At 46.9% G+C, this 14447-nt stretch overlaps 2 protein-coding genes across 3 annotated transcripts in view; one reads left to right on the top strand and one right to left on the bottom strand.

The window, feature by feature from the left end:
* Window positions 1-14447, top strand: part of LOC119963868 (fatty acid-binding protein, liver-like) — a 30646-nt gene that overhangs the window by 2903 nt on the left and 13296 nt on the right. The window contains exons 2-4 of one of the 2 annotated variants that reach the window (XM_038793226.1): window positions 5992-6164; window positions 12946-13038; window positions 14027-14076. In XM_038793226.1, the coding sequence (XP_038649154.1) occupies window positions 5992-6164; window positions 12946-13038; window positions 14027-14076 (316 nt within the window). The remainder of the gene's footprint in view (window positions 1-5991; window positions 6165-12945; window positions 13039-14026; window positions 14077-14447) is intronic. The other variant, XM_038793227.1, reaches the window with a different exon arrangement.
* Window positions 1-14447, bottom strand: part of thnsl2 (threonine synthase-like 2) — an 86937-nt gene that overhangs the window by 71327 nt on the left and 1163 nt on the right. The window lies entirely within an intron of this gene.

Here is a 14447-nt window from a genome sequence, read left to right as displayed (position 1 = left end):
AGACCTCACTTTTCCCCAGATGGGCCAGCTCCATCCTGCGCATGCGCGGGGGACTTCTTTTGCGCGCCGGCACCAACCAACATGGGTCGGTGTTCAGGGGTCGGCCACGCCAGGAAGTAGGCCCGGTGGGGGAGAGGCCGGCCCGCCGATCGGTGGGCCCCGATCGCGAGCCAGACACCATCGGAGCCCCCCCCCCCCCCCCCCCCCCCCGGTGAAGGAGCCCCCCCTCAACCCCCATAGGCCGCCCCCCCGACTGTCCCCGCAGAGTTCCTGCCAGCAGTGACCAGGGGTGAACGGCGCCAGCGAGACTGTCATATCGGAGCGGCCGCTCGGCCCATCCGGGCCGGAGAATCGTCAGCCCCGCCAAACGTGTCGGCGCAAATGGCGCTGATTCTCCACACCCTGGATAATCGTGTGGCGGCGTTGGGACGTCGTGGTGCGGTTGCGGCGATTCTCCGGCCCGGCGCGGGGCTCGGAGAATCGCCCCCGGTGTTTAAGCAGAACAACTAACAGTCACTGTATTGTTTCAGTGGCACGCTTAAACTTCTCGAATCTCAATTATGAATATTGCCTACAGGAGAAAGACACTACCATGTAATATCCATGATATATCTGTTGATATCCTTCAGCTCTGACAGCATCCACATCTTGACTTCCTTTGGTTTTCAACTTGAATGGAGTTGCTTCAGCTGCCCGACGTGAGGAACGGAGCCTCTGAAGAAAGTTCAAGGGTTGATCGTAGTGTTGTCTATTGCTTTGCAATTCCGAGAGTTTACCAAAGGGACTGTGAACAGCACTTGTTGTAAAAGATTAGAAAAGTCAAGGGAATTAAACATGGCAAATTGACACTGAAATGCATGTGCCACTGGGTGCTTTACAGAGATGTACTGTGCCTCCATTTTCGATTCCTTTTGCACAAATAGTGTGATATCAAAGCTTGGTGAACCTATTAGGCAGCTTCCAAAGTGAAGGAAGGTTAATGCTTAAAAAAAGACAGTGCCAGTTTAAAAGATCGAGCCTGAGGTACATAATTGAACCTGGAAGAAGAAGCTCATTAGATCAGAATATTCTGCCGTTGTGGAGGGTCTCCCTCATCCAGGTTTACGGTGTGATCTGGTGGATCAGCACCTTGGAGTGACAAGATTGAATCAGGTCGAAGTGTCACCTTCATTTTAGGCAGCAGCCTTGGGTCATTGTGAAATCCTCTCACCACTGAAATGGTGAGACCCTGGGTTCAAACCCTGCTCCAAAGGGTTAAAAGCATGATTCAGGCTGACATGCTAGGACAGTACCAGAGTAAAGCAGTACCAAAGGAGTGCTTGCACTGTCTTTCATTAACCCAAGGCCCTGTCAGCTCTCGTGGGGGTGGGGTGGAGGAGGGGAGGGAAGTTTTATGTCTCAGTCAGCAACACATATGCAAATTATCTTCTCATTTACTATCTCATAGTTGTTTGTAGGAGCTGAGTGTCTCCAAAATAGTTGCTGCTTTTCCCTACATTATTACGTAGTGGCACAGTGGTTCGCACTGTTGCCTCAAAGTACTAGGGATCGATTCTGACCTCTGTCTGTGTGCAGTTTGCACATTTTCTCCGTGTGTGCGGGCGTTTCCTCAGGGTGCTCTGGTTTTCTCCCACAGTACAAAGATGTGCAGGTTAGCTGGATTGGCCATGCTAAATTGCCCCTTAGTGTCCAACGGTTAGCTGGAGTTATGGGGGATTGGGCCGAGGTGGGGTACTCTTCCGGAGGGTCGATTCAGACTTGATGTGCCGAATGGTCTCCTTCTGCACTGTAGGGGTTCTATGAATGAAAGAAATAAGAGGGGCTGGTTTAGCACAGGGCTAAATCGCTGGCTTTGAAAGCAGACCAAGGCAGGCCAGCAGCACGGTTCAATTCCCGTACCAGCCTCCCCAAACAGGTGCCGGAATGTGGCGACTAGGGGCTTTTCACAGTAACTTCATTTGAAGCCTACTTGTGACAATAAGCAATTTCCATTTCAAGAATTTGCATTTCTACAACACTTTTCACAATCAGCGGACATCTTGAAATGCTTTACAGCCAAGTGAAGTCACTGCTGTAATGTGAGAAATGCAGTGGCCAATATGCCAAACTCCTACAACCAGCAATTTGATAATAACAGATAATCTGCTCTTTTGTAATCGAGGGCAGGACACCGGGGCAAACTCCCCTGCTCTTCCTCAGAATAGTGCCATGAGATCTTTTACATCCATCCAAGGCTCGGGTTAACATCCCATTTAAAGACAGCAGCTCCGAGAGTGCAGCACTCCCTCAGTACACCACCAGTCTGTGAACCTTGATTCATGTGCTTAAGCCCAGGACTTTGTGATGCGAGAGTTAGACAGATAGAGATAGAGAAATACAGCACAGAACAGGCCCTTCGGCCCACAATGTTGTGCCGAACTTTTGTCCTAGGTTAATCATAGAATTTTGGACACTAAGGGCAATTTTTCATGGCCAAGCCACCCAACCTGCACATCTTTGGACTGTGGGAGGAAACCGGAGTACCCGGAGGAAACCCACGCACACACGGGGAGGATGTGCAGACTCCACACAGACAGTGACCCAAGTCGAAATCGAACTTGGGACCCTGGAGCTGTGAAGCAATTGTGCTATCCACAATGCTACCGTGCTGCCCTTAAGAAGAAGTTAACCTACACTCCATTATTCTACCCTAATCCATGTACCTATCCAATAGCCGCTTGAAGGTCCCTAACGTTTCCGACTCAACTACTTCCACAGGCAGTGCATTCCATGCCCCCACTACTCTCTGGGTAAAGAACCTACCTCTGACATCCCCTCTATATCTTCCACCATTTATCTTAAATTTATGTCCCCTTGTAATGGTGTGTTCCACCCGGGGAAAAAGTCTCTGACTGTCTACTCTATCTATTCCCCTGATCATCTTGTAAACCTCTATCAAGTCGCCCCTCATCCTTCTCCGTTCTAATGAGAAAAGGCCTAGCACCCTCAACCTTTCCTTGTATGACCTACTCTCCATTCCAGGCAACATCCTGGTAAATCTCCTTTGCACCTTTTCCAAAGCTTCCACATCCTTCCTAAAATGAGGCGACCAGAACTGCACACAGTACTCCAAATGTGGCCTGACCAAGGTTTTGTACAGTTGCATCATCACCTCACGGCTCTTAAATTAAATCCCCCTGCTAATGAACGCTAGCACACCATAGGCCTTCTTCACAGCTCTATCCACTTGAGTGGCAACTTTCAAAGATCTATGAACATAGACCCCAAGATCTCTCTGCTCCTCCACATTGCCAAGAACCCTACAGTTAACCCTGTATTCCGCATTCATATTTGTCCTTCCAAAATGGACAACCTCACACTTGTCAGGGTTAAACTCCATCTGCCACTTCTCAGCCCAGCTCTGCATCCTACCTATGTCTGTTTGAAGCCGACAACAGCCCTCCTCACTATCCACAACTTCACCAATCTTCGTATCATCTGCAAATTTACTGATCCACCCTTCAACTCCCTCATCCAAGTCGTTAATGAAAATCACAAACAGCAGAGGACCCAGAACTGATCCCTGCGGTACGCCACTGATAACTGGGCTCCAGGCTGAATATTTGCCATCCACCACCACTCTCTGTCTTCTATTGGTTAGCCAGTTTGTTATCCAACTGGCCAAATTTCCCACTATCCCATGCCTCCTTACTTTCTGCACAAGCCTACAATGGGGAACCTTATCAAATGCCTTACTAAAATCCATGTACACTACATCCACTGCTTTACCTTCATCCACATGCTTGGTCACCTCCTCAAATAAGTCAATAAGACTTGTGAGGCAAGACCTACCCCTCACAAATCTGTGCTGACTATCCCTAATCAAGCAGTGTCTTTCCAGATGCTCAGAAATCCTATCCCTCAGTACCCTTTCCATTACTTTGCCTACTACCGAAGTAAGACTAACTGGCCTGTAATTCCCAGGGTTATCGCTATTCCCTTTTTTGAACAGGGGCACGACATTGGCCACTCTCCAATCCTCTGGTACCACCCCTGTTGACAGCGAGGACGAAAAGATCATTGCCAACGGCTCTGCAATTTCATCTCTTACTTCCCATAGAATCCTTGGATATATCAGTTCTACCAACTGACAGATGACTCCAATTCAAAACTTCATTGGTCGCCAACACACTGAGTATCTAAGGGCAGTGGACGTTTTGTGATCAATGTATTTTGCGATATTATGACTGCTACAATATTGGGTCATTTGCAGGATGTTAAAATATAATTAGCAAAACAACAAGCTCAAATAGGAATCAATTTTCAGTAGCATTAAGGAGCTTAATGAGTGGATAATGTATCTGTTTTTGGCTTAGTTGAGAAAGGAGTGTGGGTAGGAGCATGGGGAGACCTACCTGCCTTCTTTGAATAAGGCTGCAATCTTGAAGGTCTATCAGAACCTCTAGAATGGCCCTTTCACTTTTTCATGTAAGCTTCCCGATTCTGCAGATCTTGGATATTTAAAAATGGCGGGCGGGTCCCACCAGTGGCAGCAGTACAAAGCATCTGCAAGGTGCGCTGCAGTGACTCATCAATGTTCCTTCAACAGCACCTTCAAAACACATGGCCACTGGCATCTAGAAGGAAAAAGGCAGCAGTCGCATGAGGACCCCACCACCTGGGAGTTTCCCTCCAAGTCACTCACCATCCGGACTTGGAAACATATCCCCGTTCCTTCACTGCCGCTGGGTCCAAATCCTGGAACTCCCATCCTAACAGCACAGTGGGTGTACCTACACCACATGGACTGCAGCGGTTCAAGGAAGCTCACCACCACCTTCTCACGGACAACCGGGAATGGGCAATAAATGCTGGTCTAGCTAAAGATGACCACATCCTGTGAAATAATAATTTGTAAAAAAATTCTGACAGATCCATAGTTCAGTGGGAAGTGGAGTGTGTGTGTGTGTGGGGCAGAGGGAAGGGGCAGTAGAGGTCATTGTGATTCACACGGGATAGAGACCTGAATCCAGTGCGGCTTTTTGGATAGTGTTCGATTCAAGCACTCACCCATTTTGACTGCTCCATGGGCCTTGATCTACACTGTGGGAGCCATAAAGTTATGGAGCAGACACAAATGCCCTTGAAGGACAGAAAAGATCTGCTGAGCACTGAGCAGGCGTCAGTAACAGTGAGAAATATCCAGCCCAACGTTGAATTGAAGTATGGCACGGACAATAACACAGGGTTCGGAGTCCTGCTCTGCATTGTCAGATTAGGTTATGAACTCAAGCACTGGAAGGGGGCCTGTATCACTTTCTTCCTTAGAAAGAATTGGGTTCTTCGCAACAGCAAGCATTTGAATTTACAATTAACCAACTAAATTGGAGCCACGACTAGCTGGTCCATTTTTGCGTATAGAAATCTCTGTGTCATCCCAAGACAGGTTCTAAACTACAAGTACGATTTACAAAGCAAGATCAGCCAGTTTATTGATAGTACCACAGCATTACATTAAAAACCTATTCTTCACTGTATTTGCCAACCAAACTCTCAATCTCAAGTGTCATGGTAGAATCAAAGTGTGAGCCCATTTCCCTTCGGTAGGTACATTTTTCAGGCCCTTTTCGATCCTACTTCCATTCACTTTCGCCTCACCAAGCGGCACTTGGGCGGCAAGGTGGCGCAGTGGTTAGCAGTGCTGCCTCACAGCACCAGTGACCCGGGTTCGATTCCGGTCGTGGGTGACTGTCTGTGCCTAATTTGCACGTTTTTCCCATGTCTGCGTGGGTTTCGTCCAGTTTCTTTCCACAGTCCAAAGATGTGCAGGTTAGCTGGGGTTACGGGGATAGGGCGGGGTATTGGGCCTAGTAAGGGTGCTTTTCCAGAGGGTAGGTGCAGACTTGATGGGCCGAATGGCCTCCTTCTGGGGGGTTCTCTGGATTTTATGGAACTGTGAAAGCTTTGGCTATTCAGGCATGTCAATTTCTGTTGCTTTTATCCAATTTCTAGGAATCGCCGATGATTTGATTGAAAGAGGAAAGTACAAAGAAGGCACCTCTGAAATTATCGAAACGGGAGACTACTTTAAGATCACTGTCACAGCGGGCAGTGAAGTGCTCGTTAATGAGTTTGTAATTGGACAGGAGACAGAAGTAGATTCTCCCACAGGAGACAAAATTAAGGTAACCCTTCCCTCCATTAGATACTAAGGACAAATATGAAGGTGATGCTTCTTGTTGCTGGATGCATGGGACTGTGCCATTCTATGGCTTAATTTCATGTGTATTCTTCATTAATGACTCAAACTGGAATGATGAAGTCATGAAGTTATACAGAGGAGGCCTTTTAGTCTATTGAGATATGCCAGCTCTCTGCAAGTGCAATTTAAATAGTCCCACTGACTTGAGAGGAGGCGGTGGCATTGTGATATTGTCACTGGATTGGTAATCCTGCATACGCAGGGCAATCCTTTGGGGGATTTGGGTTCAAATCCCATCCCGATAGATGGTGGAATTTCAATTCAATGAAAAATCTGGATTTAAAAGTCTGATGGTGACAATGAAACTATTATTGATTATGATAGGGCAGCGTGGTGCCGCAGTGGGTTAGCCCTGCTGCCTCACAGCGCCGAGGTCCCAGGTTCGATCCTGGCTGTGGGTCACTATCCCTGAGGAGTTTTACAACACCAGGTTAAAGTCCAACAGGTTTGTTTCAAACACTAGCTTTCAGAGCACTGCTCCTTCCTCAGGTTCCTCAGGAAGGAGCTGCGCTCCGAAATCTAGTGTTTGAAACAAACCTGTTGGACTTTAACCTGGTGTTGTAAGACTTCTTACTGTGCTCACCCCAGCCCAACGCCGGCATCTCCACATCATGAGGAGTTTGCACACTCTCCCCGTGTTTGCTTGGGTTTCGCCCCCACAACCCAAAAGATGTGCAGGCTGGGTGTATTGGCCATGCTAAATTGTCCCTTAATTGGAAAAAATAAATTGGGTACTGTAAATTTATGATAAAAAAAACCCATTTACTGACATTTAGGGAATCTTTCGGCTTTTAAAAATTTGTTCATGGGATGTGGGCATCACTGACTGGGCCATCATTTATTGCCCATCCCTGAGGGCATTTCAGCGTCAACCAAGGGGCGGAACGGTGGCGCAGCGGTTAGCACTGCTGCCTGTTACATGAACCTGTAACCTGAGGTTACAATATCCATCCACGTATTTGGATTTTACTCTTCCAGTACAGGGAACGTTTCTAACTACAGTTTGCATATTATTACATCAAACTTGCAGTAAGTTTAATCAAGAGACTTAGTCATAAAATCATAGAATAGAATCTTAGAATTCCTACAGTTCAGAAGGAGGCAATTCAGCCCATCGAGTCTGCACCGGCCCTGGCTCAGATAGAGCACACTACTTAGAACCAATTCCCTATCCCTTTCCCCATAACCCCACCCAACCTTTGGCAATATTAGCGTGGCCAATCCAGCTAACCTGCACATCTTTGGACTGTGGGAGGAAACCGGAGCACCCAGAGGAAACCCACGCAGACATGGGGAGAACATGCAATCTGCACACAGTCAACTGAGGTCAGAATCAAACCCGGGTCCCTGGCGCTACGAGGCAGCAGTTCTAACCACTGTGCCAAGTTACAATGAGCCTCAAAATCTTTGTAATTTTTGTTGGACTCCTTTTCTTCCAGAGGTTTCTGTCAGATGTGGACTCTGAAGGATCATCAGGAGATTAGCCTGCTCAGTCAGCCGGGAGAACAGCAGGTGTGAAGGCTGCAAGCACTGGCCAGTTTTAAAATGGATAAGCACAGGCATCTTGATTATCTGACCATTTGTGTCCTCCCCATGGAGAGGCACTCCTTCATTCTGGAAGACAATCAAGACTTGAACACACTTTGCTTTTGATTTATGTTTACAGTAGCGGCAGCACGGTGTTGCAGCGGTTAGCACAGCTGCCTCACGGCGCCGAGGTCCCAGGTTCGATCCCAGCTCTGGGTCACTGTCCATGTGAAGTTTGCACATTCTCCCCCTGCTTGTGTGGGTTTACCCCCCCCCCCAACAAGCCAAAAATGTGCAGGCTAGGTGGATTGGCCACTCTAAATTGCCCCTTAATTGGAAAAAATGAATAGGGTACTCTAAAATTTATTTAAAAAAAATAAAATGTGTATAGTAGCAAGTAACTCATATAAACAAACACCTCACCATCCACCAGCCTATTATATATATTTTAATGGTAAATGCAAAACTGATGTTTCAACATCGTACCCAACTTACGGAGAAATTGCTCAAGGGATCAAATTGATTAAAATTGTTTGGCAAAAGGACAAAGGTGACAAGAAGAAAACTTTTCTTCGGCAGCGAGTGGTTAGCAACGGAGTGCACTTGTGGCAGAGGCAGATAGAATTGTGGCCTTCAAAAGGGAATCGGATTAGGGTCTGAAGAGAAACGGAATTTCAGGTTAACGGGAGAAGGGGAGAGATTTTAAAAAATTCATTAATGTGGGCATCGCTGGTTGTGCCAGCATTTATTGTCATCCCTGATTGGCCTTAAACTGAATGGCTTGCTAGGTGACTTCAGAGTCAACCACATTGCCGTGGATCTGAAGTCACATGCAGGCTAGGGAGGCAGTGGCGTATTCGTATTGTCGCTGGACTAGTAATCCCGAGACGGCGAGTCATAAACCCGGGATCCGGGTCATTACGGGTTTATATCACGCCATGGCAGAGGGTGAGATTTGAATTCAAGAAAAATATCTGGAGCTAAAAGTCTAATGATGACCATTATACCATTGTCGATTATCATAACAACCCATCTGGTTCACCAATGACCTTTATGGAGGGAAATCTGCCATCCTTACCTGGCCTACATGTGACTCCAGATGCACAGCAATGTGGTTGATACATTTTTAAAAAAAAATTTAGAGTACCCAATTCATTTTTTTCCAACTAAGGGGCAATTTAGTATGGCCAACTCACCTAGCCTGCACATCCTTGGGTTGTGGGGGTGAAACTCGCGCAGCCATGGGGAGAACGGGCAAACTCCACTCGGACAGTGACCCGGCGTCACCTCTATATCCTTTTTACAATATGGCAATCAGGCCATTTTGGAATGATCTATATTGGAATGACGCTAATAAAAATTATTAAATGTGGGTCTAACCAAGGTTTCAGCACAACGTCCCTACTTCTAAATTGCACCTTGCTTGGAATAAGGCTTAGTGCTTCGTGTGTATTTCTTATGGCCTTGTTAACCTATCAAACAACTTTGTGATTGATGTATTTGTACTCTGACATTCCATTGTTCCTCTACCTGACCAAGACTTGCACCCTCCAAGTAAGGAGTGACCTATTTTTACGAGCAAAATGTACAACTGTGTTGATCTTCATCTGTCAATTATATGCCCATTCTGCAAGTTTATTAACTCTTTCCTTTGAAGCCAGTGAGCAGTCCAATATGTCAATTGACCCCCTTACTTCACGTTCTCTGTGTTTATTCATTGGTTCTGTTATGGGGCACCTTTTTGAAACTCCAGATGAATTTATATTCAATGATATAACTCACCAAGGTTCCTTCAACAGCACCATACACATTCCTGGCAACTACCATTTGGGAGAGCAAGGGCAGCAGATGCAGAGGAACTACCCCTTTTAAGTTCCCTACAAATCTCTCACAATCCTAACTTGGAAATTATACAATTAGGGTCAAAATCGTGAAGTACCCTATCAGAATCTCTGGGAGTTTCAACACTTCCTGGATTGCTGTGCTTGAGGTGACTCATGACCACTTTCTCAAGCAACTTAAAAAAAAATGTGTTCATGGGACATGGGCATTGCAGGCTGTACCAGCATTTATTGCCCATTCCTAATTGAAGAGGGGGCAGTTAAGAGTCAACCAACCACATGTAGGTCTGGGTGGCAGATTTCCTTCCCGAAAGGACATCAGTGAATTAGATGGGTTTGTATGACAATTGACAATCAGAAGACTTTTAATTCCAGATATTTTATTGAGTTTAAATTCCATCACCTGCCATGGTGGGATTCGAACCCGGGTCCCCAAATCATTGTCCTGGGTCTCTGGATTACTAGTCTATGCTGCCGCCTCCCCGCGGATGAACAATAAATGCTGGCCTTGCCAGTAACACCTGCAACCCATAAGTAGACTAAAATTATTAAGTAGAAAATCACGCAAATGTGTGGCAGTCCTGGATCTCCTTTCAGAGACCAGTGCAATTTTTAAAAAAAATTGACATTCTAGTTCAAGAACTATTCATATTATTGTCTAATATTAAAACTAATTTGTCAGTGGGATAGGAAAACGAGCTGTAATCCAGAAGCCAGTGTTGAGAGTAGTGCGGTACTGAGGAGGGTATCAAGGTTGCAGGAGTGTACCGGCAGACAGGAAGGTAGGTTGGTATGTCTACTTCAATGCAAGCAGCATCCGGAATAAGGTAGGTGAACTTGGAGCGTGGATTGGTACTTGGCACTACGATGTTGTGGCCATTACGGAGACATGCTTAGAACAGGGACAGAAATGGTTGTTGAAAGTTCCGGGATATAGATGTTTCAGTAAGAGTAGGGAAGGTGGTAAAAGAGGTGGAGGAGTAGCATCGCTAATCAAGGATAGTTTAACGGCTGCAGAAAGGCAGTTCGAGGGGGTTCTACCTACTGAGGTAATATGGGTTGAAGTTAGAAATAGGAAAGGAGCGGTCACGTTGTTAGGAGTTTTCTATAGGCCCCCAAATAGTAATAGAGATGTGGAGGAAGAAATTGCAAAACAGATTATCGATAGGTGTGGAGGTCTCAGGGTAGTTGTCATGGGTGACTTTAACTTTCCAAATATTGATTGGAACCTTTATAGGTCAAACAGTTCTGATGGGGCAGTTTTTGTACAGTGTGTGCAGGAGGGTTTCCTGACACTATGGGCGAGATTCTCCGCAAATGCGGAGAATCGTAAAGGCTGCTGTGGGACAGGCCGTGACCCACGGCAGCCTTCACGGCCACTTCCAGGGCCGATTCTCCCCCCCGGGCGGGGCTAGGAGCGTGGCCCCGTGCGTCACGGCTTTGACAACGATCGTCAAGGCCGCACGCCAAGCGGCATGCCGGCTGACGTGGCCGATGATGTCAGCCGCGCATGCGCAGGTTGGACAACGCCAACCCATGCATGCGCAGTTGCCGTCTTTTCCCTCAGCCGCCCCGCAAGACGTGGCGGCTTGATCTTGCGGGGCGGCGGAGGGAAAATAATGCGTTCGTTACGGATGCGCGGGCCGCGAACGATGGGCACCGATCGCGGGCCTATGCCCCCCATGGCACGGCCGTGGTACTGCCGTGCCAATCGGGCTCCCAGATGCCCCAAACGGGCATCTGGCGCCCGTTTCACGACGGCAGCTAGCAGGCTAGCAGGTGTGTTTGCTGCCGTGTTGAAACGGGCTTGAAGGCCCGGCCGCTTGGCCCATCGGCCTCGGAGAATCGCCGCTCACCGTAAAAAATGGCGAGCGGCGCTTCATGGCGTGGGTCAGGAGTGGTGGGGGGGAGAATAGCGGGAGGGCGTGAAAAATGTCGGGAGGCCCTCCCAATAATTCTCCCACCCAGCGTGGGGGGGGCGGAGAATCGCGCCCTATATGTGGATAGGCCGACAAGAGGTGGGGTCACATTGGATTTGGTACTGGGTAATGTACTGGGCCAAGTGTTAGATTTGTTTGTGGGAGAGCACTTTGGAGATAGTTACCACAATTTACTGGCGACCAGCAAGACTGCATACTTAGCCCTCGTACTATACTCCCTAGACACACTTGATTGTGCGGCAAAATGTGTCTGCAACCGAAGGGCCTGTTCTGTGCTGTACTGTTCTATATCTACAAGTTTGCTGATGACACAACCGTAGTGGGTCGGATCTCAAACAACGATGAGTCAGAATACATGAGGGAGATAGAGAACCTAGTAGAGTGGTGTAATGACAACAATCTCTCCCTCAATGTCAGCAAAACTAAAGAGCTGATCATTGACTTCAGGAAGCAAAGTGTCGGATACACCACTGTCTGCATCAATGAGGCCGAGGTAGAGATGGTTGATAGCTTCGAATTCCTCGGTGTGCACATCACCAACAATCTGTCCTGGTCCACTCATGTCGACGCTATGACCAAGAAAACATAACAGCGCCTATACTTTCTCAGGAAACTTGGTATGTCCACATTGACTCTTACCAACTTTTACAGATGCACCATTGAAAGCATCCTATTTGGCTGCATCACAGCCTGGTATGGCAACTGCTCGGCCCAAGACCGCAAAAACCTTCAGAGAGTCGTGAACACCGCCCAGTCCATCATGTGATCCCGCCTCCCATCCACTGACTCTGTCTACACCTCTCACTGCCTTGGGAAAGCGGACAGCATAATCAAAGACCCCTCCCACCCGGCTTACTCACTCTTCCAACTTCTCCCATCAGGCAGGAGATACAAAAGTCTGAGAACACACACAAACAGATTCAAAAACATCTTCTTCCCCACTGTTACCGGATTCCTAAATGACCCTCTTATGGACCGATCTGATCTCTTCACACGTCTTCTCTACTGAGTAGTACTGCACTCCTGTATGCTTCACCCAATGCCAGTGTCTATGTATTTGTCTTGTGGATTTTATTTTTGACTTATGTATTTTCTTTTCATGCACGGAATCATCTGTCTGGACTGTAAGCAGAACAATACTTTTCACTGTACCTTGGTACATGTGACAATAAACAAATCCAATCCAATCCAATCTGCCATCCTTACCTGGTCTGGCCTACCTGTGACTTCAGTCCCAAAGCAACATGGTTGATTCTTAACTGCCTCTCAGTTCAAAGGGCAAATGCAGGCCTTGCTAACAATGTCCACATCCCATGAAATAATTTTTAAAAGTTAAATGAACATCAGGATTCATTTGAAAACTTAGTTTTTAATGTCTTATTTCTTAATTATCTAGATTATAATTAAACGTGAAGGAAAAAAAAAACTTGTTACCAAGATACAAAACATTACCTCAGTTACAGAGGTCACTGGAGACCAACTAGTTAACGTAAGTTATGACAAATTCTCTTTTGGGGTTTCTTGTATTTTGTGCTCTGGGTTTGATTCTTTGAACCAGTCATGAGCAGCTGAAGGCAGTGGCCATGTTTCCCTGGCTGAGTGTGACGTTGATGTACGTATGATGATGGGATAACAGGATTTCAAATGGCATTCAACATCATGGGTCCTTCAGGCTCCACAGATTGGGAAGGGGAGAAAAAATGCCCAGACTCTCACCTGCTGTCCGACAATCCTTCCTTCTCAAACATGACTGAGGAGAATGTCAGGGTTGGATTAAAAAAAAATTGCCATGATCGAGTAGCTTGTTGGCCCTCATTGTCAAGGAACACACTTCAGTGAGGACCGGAGGTTGCCCAAAGTCAATGGAATGATACGCCATCCTTCAGAACAGGAAAAGAACAAATATCTTTATGGGGGCAATCTCCAATATGAAGCCAAAGTGTTCGAGCCGTCGTGAACGACGTCACGTTCCACGACAGCGCGAAACGGGCACAGGGACAACCGATTCTGGCCCCCACAGAGGGCCAGCACGGTGCTGGAGTGGTTCACGCCACTCCAGCTTCCTTTGCCAACCAGCACGTGCGCAGTTGGGCCGCACCAACCTACGCATGCGAGGGGGACTTCTTCAGTGCGCCGGCCCCGACTCAACATGGCATCGGTGTTCAGGGGCCGGCCGTGCAGGAAAGTAGGCCCGGTGGGGAGAGGCTGGCCCACCTATCCCAGCCTAAACGTCAAGAAAATATTTTGTTGGCTATAATGCATGTCAGGATCCTGAGGTCATGTGAGGTGCCAAATAAATGAAAACCTTACTTTCTTTCTTTGGCATTAAAGTGTCAGTTTAGAGAGGATCTTGAACTCAGGAATGTCTGACTCGGAGGGAAATGTGCTGTCAACCAACCAAAGCTGGGATCAATCTCAATGGTGCCCAGCATTCCTGGATAAAATGAAATGATTTAAGTTCTATTTTCACATTTCAGATCACGGCAATTGGAGACATCGCCTACAAGAGAATCAGCAAGAGAGTCAGGTGAAACCATGGACGAACACTTTATGTAGCTAATTGTATATCATCGTATAATATTACAATAAATCCGATGCTACTCTGCAATGATTTGTCTGAATTGTATTTACCTCTTCAGTGACAGGTATTATAAATCAACTAACTACATTTCACTTCAGAGATCGGTATTAATCACTTTGAATCAATGGAATGCTCTAAGGAGGTATAGATGCCTGGTTATAATGAACAGTAAGAAGTCTTACAACACCAGGTTAAAGTCCAACAGGTTTGTTTCAAACACTAGCTTTCGGAGCACAGCTCCTTCCTCAGGTGACTAACCTGAGGAAGGAGCAGTGCTCCGAAAGCTAATGTTTGAAACAAACCTGTTGGACTATAAC

This window comes from Scyliorhinus canicula, chromosome 3 (assembly GCF_902713615.1).
Source record: "Scyliorhinus canicula chromosome 3, sScyCan1.1, whole genome shotgun sequence".
Lineage (NCBI taxonomy): Eukaryota > Metazoa > Chordata > Chondrichthyes > Carcharhiniformes > Scyliorhinidae > Scyliorhinus > Scyliorhinus canicula.
The sequence above is the reverse complement of the archived record's forward strand: the minus strand, read 5'-3'. Positions and strand labels throughout refer to the sequence as shown.